This window comes from Monomorium pharaonis, chromosome 3 (assembly GCF_013373865.1).
Source record: "Monomorium pharaonis isolate MP-MQ-018 chromosome 3, ASM1337386v2, whole genome shotgun sequence".
Classification (NCBI taxonomy): Eukaryota; Metazoa; Arthropoda; class Insecta; order Hymenoptera; family Formicidae; genus Monomorium; species Monomorium pharaonis.
Window position 1 is genome coordinate 13,943,125 of NC_050469.1, and position 20,667 is coordinate 13,963,791.

Sequence of the window (20,667 nt, forward strand, 5' to 3'; positions counted from 1 at the left end):
TAATGAAACAGCGTTTGATACACTTTAATTAATTTTTGCTTCTCTCTCTCTCTCTCTCTCTTTCTCTCTCTCTCTCTCTCTCTCTTTCTATTTTTAGTTATAATAAGATCCGTAAAGCATATATCATCAGTGAAAATATCATCTATAAAAACATCGTTAGTCATTCATCGTTACTAGCTATTCTCTAGATGACAGATTGGGAAAGTAGTCATCTATTAAACAGTAGGGCATTTATGATGCTCAGGGCATTTATGGACGGAGCGTCGCTTCAAGGAACTCGGTATCACCTCTCGCTTATTCCTATTGTGTATTTTCATTGTGTACTCCGACGAGCGTTTGTCCCGAGATAATTATACGATTTATCTCTCCCTTTGTCCCTCCGTCTCTTCCCCGAAGGATGACAATGATGTCGCCGCGATTCGCCATCCGCACCGTCGTCCACGCCACTCGGCGATATCGTTCGAATACGAAATGAGTGATGCGGACAGCCAGGTAATTTATATCTACGCGAATATCGAAAGGACGAGAGCGCGGCAGCCAGTGTTCGCGAGGTCGGGTTTCCTCGTGCGGAAAGCGCGTCTCCCTCGAGATTAAATACGACACTGACCCTGACGAGACCCGCATTCGCGACGACCGCGACAAGCGCTTGTAATGCTCGTGGCTCTTCCTTAATGATAACCCTCGTCGCGACGACGGCGGCAAACGCTGCGGACACGCGTATACGTGCCTCGATCGTAAGCGTAAAGTTCTACCTTTAAAAGTAAAAAAAAAAAAAAAAACGAGTTGAATAAAAAGCGAATCGACCGTCGGCGAGTACGACGCCGGGAAAGTTTTTCTTTCGACCCTCGCGATGGGGAATCTCTGAAATTATATTAATTAATATTAAAATGAGAGAATGAGAGAAAATATTAATTCGCGACTCGCGCATCATCGTTAATGTACATGTACACCTTTGAAGGATTCCGCCCGCAGATTTTGCGATCACCGAAAAGGTCAATAAGTTTTTTTTCTTCGCAGTCGAGAGAAAATCCGACTTCGGTAATTCGGCGGAATAAAACTTGGGCGTCTCGATCTTCTCTTAAGCCTATCGGCGACCCGAGTTTCCATTATATTTCTCCTTTGGTGGGAATCTTGTTTCCAACTTCAATTTCAATTCTTCCCTCGGCAACACTGATCCGTGTATCTCGCCAACCAGAAGACTGAGATGCATCTTATAATAATTATCGGCTGCGGTAATCAAACGCAGGCTTCGGTAGAATTTCTTTTACATAACTTGAGAAAGGGAGAGAGATACAATTCACCGAAATGATCTCGTCGAAGGAAGACATCTGTCGTTCGCAGAGTTATTCGCGGCCTACAATCTGCCTGTCAGGAACAGATTTTGACGACAGAGACTCGGCGTATAAAAGAAACGACGTCTTCGGATTTACGTCGTATTTGCGCGGTGCATTGAACGATATTCGTTGCTACTTTAACGTTTACTGATTGCCACTGGTTCCAAGTATATATCGTCTATTTAAATTTCTAAATTAAATTATTTAATTGAGATAACATTTTCGTTTAATACAATTTTCCATTAAATTTTAATAATAAAATAAATTTTAATATGAAAATTAATAGATATAATTAATATCGATATTAATTTTTATTAAATAATGAAAATTTTATATAAAATACATAAATATTTATATCCATGAAATTAATATTAAATTTTTATCAAATAAAATTTTCATGTAATACATTATATTAAATTAAATAATTGTCAAATCTTTCCGTACAAGATACATTGTCTAAAGGAGGCAGCATCCATCAATGGCTAATTACGCGAGTTTCGTTGTCGTTGTCGCTATTATCGTCGGCATCGTTTGCGGAGAGGAGTCCAGCGAACTCGAGGATGTCGACAGGAACATGTTCGGATTAAATCTTCCGTATGGCAGAGGATTGGTAAGTGTTAATTCGAATCGATCCAAATGGCAATTAAGAGATATTTAAATCTTAGCTAATGTGCGACGTGTCGCATTTATTATATTTCGAAATTATATTGAACGCTTTGGCAAAGTGAGATAAGAGAATTAATTTACAATTCAGACTTGTCAACTCAGAACTCGGAATGTTACTTAAGCGGTTGATATAATTTGGACAAATTAGTAATGTAATATCATACTATTAAATTATAGCTTCATTAGGCGAATTTATGTACATAAAAAATGTGTTTATTTCTTTCAGGATAGCGAATTGCAGTTAGCTAGATTGATGCTGATGGCTCCGCGATTTTGTCATCCCAAACGTAATTCCGAACTTATAAATGCGTTGTTAGGTCTACCGAAAAATATGCATAATGCTGGAAAATGAAAGTAATCTCATTTGATTGCACAAAAGATATTTAAAGATATATCACATATAAAAAAAAAAGTTAAAATATATTCGTAGTTTATCCGTTAAAGAATATATATTAAAACGGAGCATTTAGAAAATTTATTAATGATATTCCTAGAAATACGGATCGTGTACAAAATGAACCGAGACTAATAAATGTAGGAATTCGCATGTCTTCTTTTTATTACATCTTTCTATTACATATAATTCCTTATATTATTTTCTTTCTCCATAACTTATGATAGCAAAGTGCGGATTACATTACAAACCTTGATCACGCAAATACTATTGTTTTGATTTTTATAACGGATATTCCTATTATTCAATAGTGAAAAATCGCATAACTCTATATATAAAAGCAATTCATGGTTGCTAAGTTCCAAATTTGAGATCCCTTTTCATAATAAGTCGATCGATTTGTTATAAAAGGAAAGACTTATTATAAAAGAAAAGTTCGAAATATTGTGAGGTATATCCATTATTAGTCATTTCAGGAACAATAAACAATAATTCATAAATATACATATATTTCATACCATTATAATCATACATGATCAGATGCAAAAGACAATCGTAAGTATCATCGTTTCATAAAAATAAAACGCTATATCTTAACCCTCAATACGCACACTGGGCTAGCGTAACTTGAACGAATTTTCAAAGTTGTAAGTTTTTAACCAATTTACTTTTAGTTTTTGTAAAATATCTTTTGTGCTATAACTTTCTTGACTTTTTAACTGGAATTCTTTTTTTCAAACTTCGATTATCAATTTACAAAAAAATGATTTAAAATTGGTCCATTTTAACCAGAGATATACGTAAATAAAGACGCCGGGTTAGTTTCAACCCGAGTAAATCGGGATTTTTTTATGGGTGCGTACTGAGGGTTAATCACATGAATATTCTTCAGATTCATTTTTCATTTAAATTAGGAATAAAATATGTACATTAACAGCGATTTTTATTACTGACTTGAACTTAAAATCCGATTTAAAATCAGAAATATATATTTAATATCGTCGTGGCGGTTATTGCATATAAAGATACATGGTATATATGCAGGCTTCGGAATTGTTTTTTCTGAAAGATAACTTGTTATTCCTCTTTATTTTTATCATTATTTAACTAAATCTATCATGTAAATCTATTTAGAAAAATTTATTGTTATAAGTTAGAATACAAAATTGTCTTTCGCAATTAAAATTTCAAATGAAAGCCGCCGCCAACAGGCGGCACTCTGCCACCTTCCATCAAGCCCATATGAAAACCAGAATTGCTCAACTCGGCATCATCACCGTCGCCTAATTGTTTATACTCTCTGCCACCGCTCGGTGGCTTCGGAGACGCGTTCGTGGTTCTACTTCCTTGCTCGGATTTAGCAGGCCACGTGGGAAACATTTGCGGATCGATTGGCAAAGGTGCTTCGGTAAAGTAACCATGATTTAAGGCGTCTTCGGCGGTCACACGTTGACGTGGATCGTACGTTAAGAATCTAAAAACAAAACAATTACGCTTGTAATAAGAAAAACTCATTTAGATTAGACGCTTACGAGTATTATTCTTTATATAGATTAACTTACTTGTTCAGTAATTCGACACCTAAATCGGACAACGATAAACTAAATCTTTGCCTAAGATTATTTACAGGATAATGTGCGAACGGGATCTTTTGTACAATAGGTAACTTAGTGTATCCCGGCCAAATTCTCTCACTCGGTGTACCCAACTCCTTAAATATTTTATTCAACTGATCTATATCCGATTTTCCAGGGAAGAGTGGTTCCATCCTTAGAAGCTCAGCGAAAATACACCTAAGAAAGAAACTATCTTAAATATCATAATCTATATCTATGTATATACTTATGTATATTCTATAATAGTAGTTACATTTAATATTATAATTCTTTGATACTATTAATTTTGGAAAATCATATTATATAATATTAAATCATACTTACCCTACAGACCACATGTCTATAGGTGTACTGTATAATCCAGCATATTCTTTGTCACACAGCAATAATTCAGGAGCTCTGTACCAAAGTGTTACGACAATCGGCGTGTATTGCCTCAAGGGAGAGCCATATTCTCGAGCTAAGCCAAAATCGCCAACTTTCAAAATACCCCTGTGACTTAATAGCAAATTAGATGTCTTTAAGTCTCGATGTAATATCCAATTATCATGTAGATGTGCGACCGCGCGCAATAATTGTTGCATAAGACATTTAACTTCTCCTACAATGGAAAAAATATCGATTTTTCTTTATGTTCGCATATTTTACTATAATATAGTGCATTTATGTTAATAACAGTTTAAAGTTTGAAGTTTATGTAATCCATAAGACATAAAAAACATATAAAGATAGAAATTATTCCATGTTTATAAATTTTTAATATTATCATGGATTATTTATTTACAGTTAAATATTATTTTTAATTTGTTTCTATTAAAACCGTTTCTTATTCTTATGCTAATAATATTATGTCTAACTCTCCACTTAAAATTTCAGAATTTAATGTACTTACCAGGTATAAAAACTTGTTTCTTCTGCTTCATGGTTTCTATTAGGGATTTTAAATCGTGCTCCACATAATCCATGACAATAAATATCTTATCCATGTTACTACCAACGACTATCTCTCGCACGGTGACAATATTGGGATGCTGCGATTTCAATAAAGTATTGATTTCCCTTAGACTCGTAATTGGAAAGCCTTCTTTCTCTTTTTCCATTTTTAATCGTTTCAACGCAACTATTTCATCTGTGCGTTTATCCCGTGCTCTATATACGACTCCGTATGTACCTTCTTCGATTCGATTTAAACATTGGAACTCTTCGACGCTTCTACAACCTAAAAAAAATTTATAATACATATACAAAAAATAACAAAAAATAGAGCTAAAAATTAAGTTTAAAATAAAAATAATAGAGCAAAAATAAGAGATCAAATCCATCTCATTATCTTGTAAAAATTATTGACCATTTAAACTAATTTCGTTTTTATTTTATATTATTAAAATATTGTGTGTGAGATTTACAGTTAAGGTGATTTTATTCCTATAATTTCATTTTAAATGTTTTTTATAATTATTTATATATGATTTTTGCTATACCTTGAATAGCCGGCAGATATGGCGGTAACTCTGGTTCTTCTTCTTTCTTTTCCTCCTCTTCTATGTTTTTCGAAAGATTGCTGGAATCGACATGGCCAGGAGAGTCACCGTCCGAATGATCGGATTTAGCCAATCTATCGACGGACAATGGACTTGGATTGTTGTACTCCGAGCCGTCGTTGGAATCGTTACCGGAACCTTTATTCGATTCGTTCGACTCGTCATCGTCATCACTGCTCGATTCTGAGGAGTCGGACGAATGTCGCTCCGAAGACCTCTCGTGCGGACTCCTCTCTACTTCGGACGAGTGTCTAGATTCGGCTGATTTCGATTGTGCACCTTCAGAATGAGGACTGATGCTTTCGTCAGATAGCTCTACAATCGAAGGATCTGGATTGTTGTCTGGACTCATAGGCCGTTTCTCACCCCTCTTCATTCTTCTCGCTTCCAACTCCAATCTAGATACTTCTTTTCGCCTGGCCATTTCTCTGTCAGCTTCCAACAGTCTCTCCTTTCTGAGCTCCTGTTCTGTCATCTCTTTCGGATCTTTAACCTGCATCAAGATCTCATTTTGCATATCCATCTCATTAATTTCGTCGGTCACGATTTCCATCGCTTCTCGCAACTGTTTTTCCCGATGCTCCTTCTCCCTGTGCTCCATCTTCTCTTGGTCCCTCTCGCGAACTCTGTCGTGCTTGTGAGATCTCTTGCGACGTTTCTCGGATCGTTCGATCAGTTCGCTCTCTGAGAACTGCTCGTCCATAATTACTCGTATGTGCCTCTGTTCCTCTATACGAATTTCGCGACGTTCTCTGCCGTCATGGCAGCCCTCATCCATGGTATGCATTTCGCGACGCTCCCGAAGTTCTTCTATTCGTACTTCTCGCCGATCGCGCGATTCGCGTATTTCTCGCAGGTCTTCTAATCGTACCTTATAACCACGAGTATCGCGTGGATCCTCCCGTCTCTCCCTTCTCTTGTCCAACAGTCTAGAACATAAATGTTTTGATCTGACTAAATTATTTAAAAAAGTACTCATACAATTATTGTCACTTTTTAATTCATTTAATTATCATTACATATTTTTTATAAAATGGACAGAAATTCCAAGATATAATTTACAATTACCTTTCCCTCAGATCTTCTAAAACACGATCTCCTGTACTTCTCTCCTTGCGATCGTGTTTGGAGGATTCTCTGTCTCTGGAATGACTTTCCATCCTGTCTAAACGCTCCATTCTATCGCGGTTCCTCTTAGAGCTCTCAAAACGTTCGAGTCTCTCCAAAGGCTCTCCCACATGCCTACGATGTCTGTGCTTGTCCCTGTGTCTATCTTCTCGTTCATGCTGACGTGACTTGCGATCTTTATCATCCCTACGATTTCTCCTGTCACTATGTTTCTCCCTTCGACGAGATGAGCTGGATTTATGATGGCGCACAACCGCCTGTGGTGGTTTAATATCCAAGGAATCGGCTGTGTCGCCACCTTCTTCTTCTGAAAAGCTGCTGACATCGAAAAGAACAAGCTAAATTAAATAATAATATAACTGTTTTTTTTTTTTAGATTTATGAATTAAATCTTTGAGATAACTTCATAAATATTTGTATTGTAAATATTATTGCTTATTAACTTTGTTTTAAAATGTTTACTTTACAAATCTTTGATAAATCTATTTAAAATAGAAATTGACAAATATCAATTAAGTAACATTATTTATAAATATCTTAACAATAAATAACAAGATAAACACATACATTGCTCATTCGCTATAATTACAACTAAAACAAAATTCTTCAGTTTAAATGTTTTGAATTATTGAAATTCTACAATATTATTTTAAATACAATTTTAATGTAATTAATATGTGATTAAATCTCTATTGATTGTGAGGAATGAAAGTATCATTAGCTTTTTTACTTAAGATATAAAATTTTCGTCAAAATTCTCTATTTTTTTCTTTGTAGTAGATGACATGTCATTGTGAAGCCCAGGGCAAGAACAATACCGTGGAGATAAAATAAAAACGAAAATAATTGACCCCGAATACGTACACGCGTTATCTCGAGCACAAAGAGAGAGTCTCAAATACCTAAAAAGTCTGGGCAGCATCGTTTGTCATTCTGCTTCTCGGTACGACGTGTGACGCGACACGTTTTCACTCATCATGGAGAGAAAAAGCGAAGCTGGCTTGTCGAATACGGAGTGTTTCAGTGAGATCGATTAGTGAGATCGTGAGAGACTCAGTCGACGCGAGACACTCCGCCATTCGCGAGCATACACCGCGACCGCATACACACTGCGTTACCAACGAACGCTGAACGATGACAAAAAGGCGAAAATTTGTCGCGCAAGCGCGCACATGCGCTTTGAAATGTTATTTAAGCTAACCTAGGCAACTTTCACGTGGCTTGACGAGGAAACCGGAGGAGCAACAGTTGCGGCGAAAGCCGTGAGCCGCAAAATCGTTTTCGTAAGTGGTGCTCGTGTGGCCGATCTGTAGTGTCAGATCTAATCTTAGTCGAATTGGGATGTCAATGAAACACAGCGTAAATTATACCTGTAATCACCCATATCCTTCGATGGACTCTTCTTAATTTCTCCGTCTTCGCTCTGATTATCGATATCCATGTCCGACGTATTTGCGGGCATATTCAAGCGGTGGCCAACCGGTTTCTAACCTGTACTCGTTAAAGTATCGCTCGTTGTACCCGAACGCACTTCCATTTTCGGTGAATTCCGATCCGGATAAGAAAGATGATTAATGTGTAGTATTAATTAGAAAATTTGAATTGTAAATGCAAGAAGGAATAAAATATGATGTGTCTTTTCACTCAAAACGCGTTTCACTCGTCACGTTGCTTCACCATTTTAAATTTAAATGTCTCTTCTTCAATGAGTTTCGGAACGCCATCGGAAAACTGGAAAATGCAATTTTTTAAGGCCCGGTTCCACAACTCACGGTTAGGTCGGTATTCTTCTTACTCCCTAGGGCTACATTTCAAAACGTCCTTTCCAAGGAAAATTTTACTCAAAATATATAGTACACGTAACGTATCCTATATTACATCGAGTAAAATTTTCCTCGGAAAGGACGTTTTGGAATGTAGCCTAAATGGATATCCGGCCCGGAGTGGGGAGGCCACAGTACCACGGTTCAAGGTCGGTATTCATAGTCGAATCTTATTTTAAGATCGTCTCAAGTAATGTCTTAAGATGCTAATACGGCTCTGTGGACGGGATTCATAGGACGGGATTCATAGACCGATCTTAAGCTCAAGCATTGTCTTAAGTCTAGCTTTGAGCCGACTTGAGACTTACTTAACCAATGAAATAACAGCATTGATGTCTCAAGATCGTGCTTAAGCTGGGGCTCGATTCTTGAATTCATTCGCAAGAGAAACGTATACGCAAGTACTCGCTCTAACAGAAAAGTTACAAGTTTATTGGTTAATAGCCATACGATAGCCAATAAATTTCCAACTTTTCTGTAAGATCAGAATTTGCGAATACGTTTCTCTTGCGAATGAATTCAAGAATAGAGCCCCTGGAACTTGAATAAGATTCGACTATGAATTCCGGCCTGTGATTGGTTGATGGCATCTTAAGGCTGTACTTAAGATGATCTTAAATATAAGAATCGACTATGAATACCGGTCTTAGTGCTCTAACAAGACCACAGGGGCTCGATTCTTGAATTCATTCGCAAGAAAACGTATGCGCAAATACCCGCTCTAACGGAAAAGTTGCAAGTTTATTGGTTAAAAGCCATACGATAGCCAATAAATTTTCAACTTTTCTGTAAGAACAGAATTTGCGAATACGTCTCTCTTACAAATGAATTCAAGAATCGAACCCCAGAGCTTGTATTAAGACCGGATCTACAATAGGTGTAGTAAGCTTTATGCCATAAGGAATTAACCAATTATATTCGATTATTCTTCTCATATTATAATTGGTCAATTTCTTATAGCATAAGACTTACTACACCTATTGTAGATCCGGCCTAATGGAGAGGCCTTGGTGCATCGCGACGCGCGCGGGGAGAATCGACAGAGAGATGGATATATTCTGTCTTTTTTCGTGTGGGAATAGGTTCGTAATACAATTACTATACAATCTGAGGCCCGATTGTCAAACTCGTACGAAAAAAAAATTGCTTACAAAGATAACACATGTGTATTCATTAAGTGATACATAATTTAGAATCTAAAAGATGCATGCCAATCAATGAATTATGCACAGTATTACTTTCGTATGTAAAAATTGTTTGTACTAATTGTAATAGCCCGAGGCCCAAGTAGGCACGAAGTAGGTAAGCTCGTACCTGTCGTACCGCTCGTATATGCGCTTCTTTCCTTCTAGAAAACGGAGTGGTGGAGATGTCCAACACAAAAAGCGACAGAATATATGAGAATATATTCATGTCTCTGTCGATTCTCCCCGCGCGGACTCCGGCATATAGCAATGGCCCCTCCATTAATACTTATGTATATCCATAAGCATATACATAAGAAAATTGATTGGCCTACAAGCACTTACATAAGAAAATAGACCAATCGAATTCCTTATGCATATGCTTATGCGCTTATGCAAGTTTGTATGGATATACCATAAAGTGTGCTCCCCGAACGCAGCCGTGATATCTTTGGGTCTATCGCGTGCTTCACATGCCTCAAGTGCCCCAACATGCTCCTATTCACCCCAACGACGCACTCCAATACGTTGATTCCGATGACGCTAACCTATTAGAATGCGTTGAAGTGAATAGGAGCATGTCGGAGCATGGCGACGCGAACAAACTATTTATTTTTGGTCACGTGGTTATTTGAGACGGTCTTGAAATAAGAATCAAATTTTGTAACATTTCCAAACTTCTCTTCAGGATAAAAATTCGTGAACGAACTTGTCTATTGGACAGCTTACGTGTTCTCGGTGTTCTTACGTTCCAAAACTACAAGCCGGAAAGAAACGTGTCTATTTTGTGAATAAGTTCCGAAATCGTAGTAGTATTTTCAGTAATATTCTTGAATTTCAAAAACTTCTATTCCTTTACCGCCAAGTGGAGGAATACCGGATACCGAAGTCCAGGACCAGGATATCAATTTTCTTCTTCGTATTGCTTTGGTATTGATTCGTATCGCTTTGTATTGCCGATCAAGAGACAGGACTGAACCGGAGTATCGACTCTTAGATTTTTAACAACAGACTAAGGATACCTTAGAATTTATTACGTTCTCTTATCTATCGCACGGCCAATTCTTACGAATTGTGCAGGATGAGTATCGTCGACGATGTTCTCTTGTGCCCTTACAACAAGTATCATCGTATACCCAGTTCCAGATTTCAGCGGCATCTCGTAAAATGCGAGAAGGTGATGATTTTCTAAATCGTATAATCATGTTTTTAAAAATGCATAAATAAACACAAAAGTTTCTTATAGAATTTCCCACCTGATTACAAGGTTATTTGCCCGTACAACGCGACTCATCGTCTCAGCAAAAGCGAAATTAGAGAACATATTGATACATGTCCTATGAGACGAACTGTTGAAGGAAGCTACATTCAACGTAAGGATGCACTGTTATTTTTTATGTAACAGAATCTGTCTTCAGTCTTTTATTAGAAAGTGGCGATCCCTTATTATATTTCTGTGCTTTTTAAAAATTTATACAAGCTGTTCTGATATACACTTAAATCTATAATATGGTTACATTGCGTATATTGCGCAGATTTTTAATTTAGATGGTAAATCTCTAAAGCCTTAGATATGTGTTTTACAATTCAAATGTTAGTTTCCAAATAATCTATTTAGAGGAATCTCTATGGCAAAATACTCTGTGGTTTGCTATTGCCTTTCGAGAAGTTGTCACTATTTTGAAAAAAATCTGATATTTGTAATCAAATTTGAACTCGGGTCTTACAAGAAGTAAACATAATTCCCTATACCATAATTATCACACTGAAATCTGTGGCACTTTAATCCTTGTATCCATGTTGCTAAAAACTACTCTGACATCTCAAATGGAAAGAAAACCAATCAATTGCATTGATCAGTTGACTAAATTGTTGGAATATGATTAATCAATTCTTTCTCTACCTCTGAGCACTTTCTAGCCTCATGGACATGGCTTTGTAATGATCAATGTTTATACGATAATCTTTCCAATATGAACAAAAAAGTATTGGTTACTGTAACATAATTTTTTAAATTTTGTATAGCTTCAAGAACTTATGAAACAGCTTCAAGACCAGAATCAGATGAGTGCAGAGATGACAACTACACCAGTTACAACAGCTATTAAGAAAATCAAGATATGTAAAAATGACCAAAATTTCTTTCAATTGTCATACTAATATAAATAAATCAAACCCATACATTAGTTGAAGAACATATGAAACTATGTTGTTAGCTACAATTATGAACTATAACTACAAATGTTTTCAATGAATGGACATCATAAAATGTGATAATGTGTAGTTACTTAGAATTTCTCTACGATATATATTTTATCATATGACAGAATTTAGAATATCATTATACAAATAGAATAATTGTAAAAACAATGAAAAAAAGATTAAAACCAGAAGAAAAAATAAAAATAAACTTTTTTTTTAAAAGATGAACTTTTCTTTCCTCGACAAATGAGAAAATGATAAAACAAATGATTTTTCTTGTTGATAAATAACAGGTTTCTCTCGTTTCGCTCAGATGCTTTTATTTCACATAAATTTTGTTTATTTTTATACTTTACATCAATCCTAATATTTGTAACTATTATTTGAAGTAAATTTTTCATGAATAAGGACATTGTATTAGTGCATATGTATGTGTATGTGTATGTATGTCATATATACACACACACACACACACACCCACATGTTCCAACATACACACCCAAATATATACATATAAAAAACAATATCAAATGTCAATAATATTGGACAATTTATTTTTGAATCTATGTACAAATAGCATATATCGCATTTTATTAATATATTATTAAATACTTCAACTGTGTATGTGTGTGTGTGTGTGTGTGTGTGTGTGTGTGTGTGTGTGTGTGTGTCTGCGTCTCTGCTCTCTGTCTGTCCGTCCGTTCAATTTTAATTATGTTACAAAGTATACCAAAATGATCATTATCTAATGTAATTCCAAATACACCATCTCAAAATTCCTAAATTTTGTGTCAAGTCTTTTCTTTTCATCTTCTTACATAGAAAAATAATTGCACAAAGTATGATAAATGATATATAACTTATATCGTTAAATAATAATTACTTTTTTAAAAATCTGGTTTGTTAGAAATTTTGGACTAATTTTGATGTTTAAATCATAAATTAAATATCAAACTTTTGTTTTGTCGATGTTTGCGGGCATGATATCAATAACTATTCTCGATTATTTAAATCACGATCCGTTTATTTAACCGTAATGTATATGTTAAATATGAAATACATAAAATTGATATTTACATTTAATGACAAAACATACTCTAATATTATCATAATGTTATCAATGTGTGACATTATTAAAGGAAAAATATGATAATTATCAAAATAAATGTGACGCTAAATAAATGCAGTTATTACTTTCAAAAAAATATATGAATTGACATACATATTAAATCTTTAATCTATATAAAACAGTTCAGAATAGAATGCACAATTAATGTACTTTACGTACGTTACGTACGTAACGTACCTAACGTACTTTAAGTATTGTAATTTCTCTTTGGAATGTATTATATAATTATGTGTATATTTATTGCACAAAATATGCAAATATAAAATAATGATTAATAAATGATACTTAAAGAAATAATTTGAGAAAAAAAATAAACAATGTATATCATATTATTCACATGTCACCACATATACATATATGCATTATATCAATGGAAATTAGCAAATAAAAATATTTTTGTGCATATATGTATAATAAAATCATGATAAAAAAGTCACAGAAATTTGTATTCAAAGTAAAATAGTATTCATATTAAAAGTAAAGCCAGTATGATTCAAAATATATTTTAAACTAATATAGACTTGATTTATCAGCATTTACCTGTAAAAAAGTACAGTTTATCTTCTTTGTAAAGTGAACTCAAGAAGCAATATCTAAATCATCATACATATACTATATAAATCGAAATGTCCTTGCATCTTTAATAAAAGAATGCAAATGAATCAATAAGTTTGATTATTATTTGCCCTATTTTGCCTCTTTCTGTGTGTATGAGGACTGCCAAATAATATATCATAATTTTATATATGATATCTTTTTAAATAGTAGAACACTGTTGAAATAATTAAATTATAAATTTCATGTCAATGTTATTTTATTTTTAAATGTCGAGTTCGTAGAAGTGTATAGTAGTCATTCATATTACTAGTTTATACTATTTAACATTCTATTTTCGCGGGATGTGAAACTTACCCGCTGCCACATACATCGAAAGACGTAAAAAGTAATGTAGCTTATTTATAAATGATGTAATTTTGGATTCTGACATATAGCCAGCAATTATTTACAACTTTCGAAAGTATGTTTGGAGCAATATTGGCAGTTCGCTAGCTGCAGTCTGTGTTAATGTTTCATTGTATAAAAACTGTAAATTTATTGAGCGCAATTGTTGCACAATAGCGAGATCATTGCACTATTCATCAACTGCACTGGATTGATGCATTGTCTGGCAGAATGTGTCGTGCAATATTGACAATTACATTGGATTGTATGTTAATCTCTTTCTTTCTTTTTCTTTCTCTATGATGTTAAACTCTTTCTTTATTTACTCTTATATTTGCTTGTAAAATTCTTGTCACATTAGCACAGTTTATATATTTGTTGATTTTTTCTTTTGTTGCTTCCACACAGATATCCTTTCTTTCAAGTCAAGCACTGTAATATTAATAATAATCATTAGTTTAACTTTCATAAAATTTAAAAAAATTTAAACTGGTAGCCATAAAAATGAACCTTTTGACAGTTCCTACGTTTTTAAATTAAAATTAATATAAATATTTAAAAAAAAATGTTATTTTATAGAATAAAGTATATTAATATAGAATAGCAATAAGAACAGTAATAAACAAATATTTTGATAAAAAATTATACGATTAATTATGACATATCCATTAAATATTTCTGAAGTGTATAAAAATAGTTTTAAATAAAAATATATTGCTGTGAAATGCTGCTATCACTTATCGTATGATTTTTAAGAAAAAAAAGGGATGGTGTACTTACTTGGGGTAAGCATGTCTTCGCTAAGTGGCTGCCGACTAAAAGGATCTGTGGCACTATTGAGTAAGTGTCTAATGATAACTGCCTTGTCCATAACAATACCAGATGGTAATTTAACTGGATCTTCCATAAGAGTGTCCATCAACGGATCTCGGAATTCTTCAGGAGCGTCACCATAGTCTGCGTCCCGCGCGCGATTATCTCTTGCGATTATCGCCGCTCGCTCTGCGAGCGCTATAAATCTCTCGATTTCCGTGGTAGTTTTGATCGCAGATCTTCCTAATCTGCTTGCAGCATCTCCAAATAGTTCTTTACAGAACGAACGCTAAAAAGGAAAATACACAATTTTTTTTATTAATATATATATAATACAACGTGTACAAATGACGTGTGAAGGGACACTAACTTCATCACTAGCTAGAGCGGCCGCAAAATTATCACAGTCAAGATGCAAATATATATCAACCAATTGGCTGAGTAACGTCCTCGGTTGCCATCCGTACTTCTGCGGTTTTCTCACTCTCAAATTTTTGCACTTGGGTCCGCACAACTGTTGTAAATTGAAATTTAGCATGGCACATAACCGCCCGACTAATTCTGGTCGCAGGAATGGCTCCTTAATGTCAACCGTTAAATAATGAAACATAGCAACTGTTTCCTTGGCTAGTGTAAGATAAGACCTGGCTTGTCTCTCGTCCGCAGCCAACTGTCTCGTTCTCGACTGTTGCTGTTCCTGGGAGAACGCACTCCACGCGGTAGTGTCTGACATGAGTTCCTGCACCTCATGTATGCGCTTTAGAGATTCCAGGCTCTCGTCAAGTAAGAAAGTGGTATCGTTCATCAACATGTTGATAAACTTAACAAATTGCTTGCCGTTATTGCTCTCATTGACAATAGACGCTCGATGTACCGGACTGTCCCACATTGATTTTAAAATTAGACTTATGTGATAACGTATTGAAAACTTATCATAAAACTCAGAACTGGAACCAGTAGTTTCAACGTCGGTGTAAAACTTCATGAGATATGATGCCAAAAATGTCTTGGATATGGGATGTGCCATGACTTTATCGTGGAGGGTCTCCGTTCTTCCCTAAAGGAAGATTTACACAATTGTCGACACATTGTAATAAAGAGTATAATTTAGATAATTTCCTCACAAATTTACCTGAACACTTGGATTTATCACAAAGAGGACCTCGACGATTTTTGCAATTAGATACGGATTTCGTATACAATGCGGCGTACACACGACGACCAGTAACCACGTAATAAGCGAGTTATCCATATTACTTGCTACTACCCCAGGACAGAATCTACAAATAGATACAGAATTATAATGATTTAATAAACACCGTAATTATTAAGTATAAATATACCAATTAAGAGTTGATAATATAGCGAGAACTTACTGGAGCGTGAACAATAAGAATTCCGCTATATCCTCCACGTACCACTCTGGAAGTGCAGTAAACTTGCACGTAACTTCCTGAGGAAGCGGAAGTGTAGGGAGAGGGTTACCTGGCGTGGTTTGTGTCAGAAGACTCAACAAAATCTCGGCTACAGATATATAAAAGTGTAAGCATCTTCTCAAAAAGACAGGATCTATCAAACCCGCGTCCGCGCACGACTTAGATTTAACTAATCGCTTCAGCTGCTGTTTCCATTGTTTAATTAAGTCTTTGTTATGCTCTGCGAAGGGGCTGTCTTTCCATTGGGGTTCTGTAGCTTGCAGCTCGTCGAGCATCTTTTGTAGATCGCGTAATGCTCGCAATTTTCTCTGATATTTTTGTAACGCCGGTAAGAGCGCGATGTGATGGCAATGCAACGTCAAAAACCAACACTGGGTTGGGAATTTAGATTCCGTCCACTTATGCGTCTTCTCCAGATGCTTCTGCCATTCCGCGACCTCCTGCGAAGTAAGTTTCAGTCTTGTGTCGTTCTTTATCTCGACAAAGCTGGAGGGATGAAATGGATACAGTGAGTCCACGGTATCCAGTTTGATTTTCACAGAGAGCATTTGCAAGACCGACAGTAGATTCAACATAAATCCATCCCCGGCCAGGGAGAACTCCTCGGTCTGTATTTGCGCGCGTTTCTCATTGTGACGTAGTAACGCGGCCAAGTACGTTAAAGTGGCATCACGGCAGTTGCTATTCGCAAGTATCGCGTGAAACATCTTGTGCAATGAAGTTCGGGTGCTTTCCAACTCTTGCTGCAAAGACAGATTCACTGATTTATCCGTGACGGGATTTCCGCTGAAAAATTTTTCCGCCACCTTTGGCTGCTCCTCGGCAAATACCGACACCGAGAGAAATGGCCCCAGAAACGATGTTCTCGTAAGTTCTCTGCCTGCGGCTGGCGTCATAATAGCGGGCAAGAATTGCTCTTGATTTGTAATCAGACGGCATATCGGACGTATGTTGCCGCTTGGACCGCAGCGAATTTCTATTAGTTCCTCTAGCGCCTCGATCGGTCTTCTGTGCGTGTTGCCGACTAAGCTCGCCTGTTGCATCGAGAGATACAGACCTTGTAAGACCGGGGTGAATATCTTATTAAAAGTACTTTGATTAGTGTGTGTCCTGGCTACGAGTTCGTGAAGGTAACCTCGAGGTAAGCTTTGGGACAGTATCGGATAGAGAAGATAAGTGGTGCACATGGGGACGACTGAAGCTTCGCAAATGCCAACCAATCCTTGTAGAACAAGACTGGAGTACTGAACACATTGCGTTTTTAAAATCGTCAGTACGTCAGAGAAGGGAGGTATGCTGGATCGCTATAAAACATATGCATACATTAGTTGAGGAATACTTTAGTCAAATTGGTACAGAAAGAGATAAAAAGAAAATCTCTCATTTAGTTTTTAAAAAATATATATACATTGTATGTATATACATATGTGTATGTGTATATATATATATATATATATATATATATATATGTTGTACCTTTGGGTGGTTCCTCTCTTCCACTGCGACTCTTGAGTAGCAGTCTAACAAGTAAGTTAAACTTTTCGGTTGCGACGATTTGCTGCTTATAGGTAATGGCATGGTCGGCAATTGGTAAGACGGAAGAGCCGCGACAGGACTGAGCAGAGGACTCGCTTGATCATTTGGACTGTCCTGTCGATCAGACGACGTATCCACCGCGATATCCTTCAAGGGATCCTCTCCTTTCGAAAATATACACAAAACTTCCATCAAGGCCTGGTTGATAATTTCACTAAAGTCCAGCTGACTCTGCGCCAGTGTGTACGCCGCTGTTTTCGGTAGGAATACACTTCCTTCAGCGGGGATTTTCCACGATATGCGCAGGACACGTGATATGACAGCATGTATGTGATCTGTTGTAACTTCTATGCTAGAACTTGTCGTCTAGAACGCATTCAACATAAAAGAGAGATGAGTAAGTATTCAATAAATAATAAATGAGTCAGTTCCATTCTTGAAGAAAGAAATGGGATAAACACACATGCATTAACAATTTAGAAAAAGAAAACACATTTGCTTTTTGTTAATGCATGTGTGTTTATCCCATTTCTTTATTCTCCAAATACTTACACGTGATCTTGATATTGAATCTTTCCTATCCAACTCGTCGACTTCCATGTTTTCAATTCCTGAATTATCCATTTCAGTAATATTACATTGTTTATCATTGCTCTCTTCAACCTCCATTGGTGTCTCGGTGCGCTGTAATTGTTGCTGAATAGACGGAGATATCGATCCAGTAAATGCTTTTGATGACTCTGGAGTATTCGGGGAAGTAGGAGCAATAGCGGTAGACGAACTGGCAGCTGCATTACTATTGTTCAAGCCTTCCAAGCGAGCCAATCGCCTTCTCCTCATCTAGAGCAAAAGTGGAGACAAAGGAGCGATTAGACTGTAAACTCTTTTTTTAGGACTCTATCAGGGACACTTAAGACATGGACTAAAATGCTTTCCTTTGTTACTCATGAGCTATTTTTATCGGTTTATGGTAGACAACAAAGAAAAATCAAAGGCTACAAAAGCTTTGTATTTTAAACAATACAAAATTTTTGGTCAAAATTATAAACTTAGCATTGAAGATAGGAGTCTTAGAGCATGAAATGGAAAATCATGTACTTATTGAGAAACCACAATTTTATTACTTGTATAAAGTTGTGTTCAAAACAAAGTAGACAAAGGAAAAGAAATAGAGTTCAACAGGAAGCAAATGGAACTCCCACAAGAAAACAGAGAAATTATCGAACACAGCAAACGTTTTTACCAAACGTTCGGATCTTTAAACGTATTGGCACAGTGCAGTTTTCTTCATTAAAGCAAAAGATTGATTCAAATCGCGACCATTATATAAGTAGTTTTCCTGCGAGCGTATGGGTCATTCAGTCTTACGATTGACAAAGAAAAATGCGTGCGATCCAATGAGGAAAGAGCAGGACTTGGAAGAAAAGGCAATCGGAAATCGCGAGCGCGATAACAGTGGACCAGTCCTTAGTGACTCGCGAGACTCAAGAGCGAAATTTAAAAAATTCAGGACTTTTAGAGGAAAGGAAGAGAAAGCGGATGGAAAAAAAATGTATCAGGAGGGTATCATGGGGGAACGGTGCCGCGGAGACGAGCGTGGGGTCCCGTTTGACAACAAACCACGCGGTTCGTATTATCGTCGCTTGCACCCATTGGAACAATGGAGGTAGATACACCACGCGGAGGAGGGTCAGACATAGTCAAACCACGGCGGCAAGAGTAGGGTAGAGGAACGTGAGGATGGATCCGCGGGACTTCCATCGAGGAGAGAAAGAGAGAGAAGGGGGGGGGGAAGGGGGGAAGGAAGCACGCGCTTCTCCTCGCTCACCTCTTCCTGGCTCAGCTCACTCATGGCGATCGTGCGTAAGGCTGCTTCTAGTCCCGCTCCTGGCCCGTTCGCTCTGCGCTTTCCGTCCGGAACTCGGCTCGGTGCTGCTGCTGCTATGCGCCTCTTCCTCGCCGTCGCGCCTCCGTGTCGCGTTCACGCAAAGGGGGGTATAACCCGTGTGCTACACCCGTGCTCGGCTCGCTCGCCCGCCGACCGTGCGTGATCGTGATCACCGCGCGACGACACACTCGTGGCCGAGGTACGTCAATGTCAGAGATCCGGACGGTCACTCCACATCTGTTTGTTGCTGCGTTTGGACGTGGATGCAGTGGTCTCGCGCCGAGTCACGGCCAGTCGCTCGCTGCGTCGTCGACTCTTCAAAACAGCTGAGCAACCAACGCGTCGACACGCGCGCGCTCTCCGCTTCCCCCTCCTCTGCACTCGCTCGCTCTCTCTCACTCCCCCTCTCTCTATTCCCCTTCTCTCTCTCTCTCGTTCTTACCCCCCGTCTAGCGGTGGGAGTAACCTAAGCCCATTTTAGACGATCTATAATTCAGGGCAAGGGTCGAATAATTTGACGTGTGACAAGCCCGCGTTGTGTGCGGGAGATATATAAATCTGTTTTGGGGGCGACCTACATACATCCCGCGGCTTCGTTCAGCGGACGTAGTAAATAGGTCAGCGGCAAATTCGCGTTACGCGCGATCCATAATTCGTGGGAGAAACCTTACGGTCGAATTCTATGTATAATTTCTACGTGATAAATGTTAGATGAGCCTGCGACATTCGGTGTGAGGCCACTTGGCGTTCGTCGCTTCCTCGCGGCGGCGAATCGAATTTTCCCGCGTGCAGTCGGGCGGATTCGAGCGCTTCTTCGATTATCGATGTGCGCGATATATCTTTTTTGAATCGACAGCGGCAACGAATGCAGAAGAGAAGCGAGGACGTGAAAAGCGGTACGAGTGTCACCGTTTTATTCGCTATGTTACCGAATTTTCACATCGACATAACGTGAAACGCCAATAACCCCGGTATCGTTAGGAAAAGTACGAGCGCATCGCCCTTCTCGCGCTTTCGCGCTTTCACTCGTCAATT

The 20,667-nt window shown here is 37.4% G+C and overlaps 4 protein-coding genes across 9 annotated transcripts; 2 read left to right on the forward strand and 2 right to left on the reverse strand.

Moving 5' to 3' along the window:
• Window positions 1-1,374: 1,374 nt before the first annotated feature.
• LOC105829752 (pigment-dispersing hormone peptides) lies at window positions 1,375-2,547 on the forward strand. The gene is made up of 3 exons (XM_012668825.2): window positions 1,375-1,501; window positions 1,782-1,944; window positions 2,227-2,547. The coding sequence occupies exons 2-3, from the start codon at window positions 1,813-1,815 to the stop codon at window positions 2,350-2,352; spliced, it is 258 nt and encodes an 85-aa protein (XP_012524279.1). The 5' UTR covers window positions 1,375-1,501; window positions 1,782-1,812; the 3' UTR covers window positions 2,353-2,547.
• A 57-nt stretch (window positions 2,548-2,604) lies between these two features.
• Window positions 2,605-8,367, reverse strand: LOC105829719 (cyclin-dependent kinase 11B). Of its 6 annotated transcripts, none has more exons than XM_012668770.3 (7): window positions 8,050-8,367; window positions 6,620-6,997; window positions 5,492-6,501; window positions 4,903-5,229; window positions 4,335-4,611; window positions 3,957-4,187; window positions 2,605-3,868 (listed from the first exon to the last, which is right to left on the reverse strand). In XM_012668770.3, the coding sequence occupies exons 1-7, from the start codon at window positions 8,139-8,141 to the stop codon at window positions 3,574-3,576; spliced, it is 2,610 nt and encodes an 869-aa protein (XP_012524224.1). In that variant the 5' UTR covers window positions 8,142-8,367; the 3' UTR covers window positions 2,605-3,573. The 6 variants fall into 6 exon arrangements, with proteins under 6 accessions (XP_012524224.1, XP_012524249.1, XP_012524233.1 ...); XM_012668795.3 differs by having other exon boundaries at window positions 5,492-6,480; window positions 6,620-6,994; window positions 8,050-8,366; XM_012668779.3 differs by having other exon boundaries at window positions 6,620-6,994; window positions 8,050-8,366.
• Window positions 8,368-10,256: 1,889 nt separating this feature from the next.
• Window positions 10,257-12,092, forward strand: LOC105830383 (gametocyte-specific factor 1). The gene is made up of 3 exons (XM_012669672.3): window positions 10,257-10,863; window positions 10,933-11,059; window positions 11,712-12,092. The coding sequence occupies exons 1-3, from the start codon at window positions 10,768-10,770 to the stop codon at window positions 11,792-11,794; spliced, it is 306 nt and encodes a 101-aa protein (XP_012525126.1). The 5' UTR covers window positions 10,257-10,767; the 3' UTR covers window positions 11,795-12,092.
• Window positions 12,093-12,421: 329 nt separating this feature from the next.
• Window positions 12,422-20,125, reverse strand: LOC105830378 (ubiquitin conjugation factor E4 B). Its single transcript, XM_012669666.3, has 8 exons — window positions 19,573-20,125; window positions 18,297-18,584; window positions 17,685-18,110; window positions 16,149-17,512; window positions 15,905-16,052; window positions 15,143-15,829; window positions 14,740-15,061; window positions 12,422-14,391 (listed from the first exon to the last, which is right to left on the reverse strand). Exons 1-8 carry the CDS (start codon window positions 19,594-19,596, stop codon window positions 14,327-14,329), a joined length of 3,324 nt encoding a protein of 1,107 aa, XP_012525120.1. The 5' UTR covers window positions 19,597-20,125; the 3' UTR covers window positions 12,422-14,326.
• Window positions 20,126-20,667: the final 542 nt, after the last annotated feature.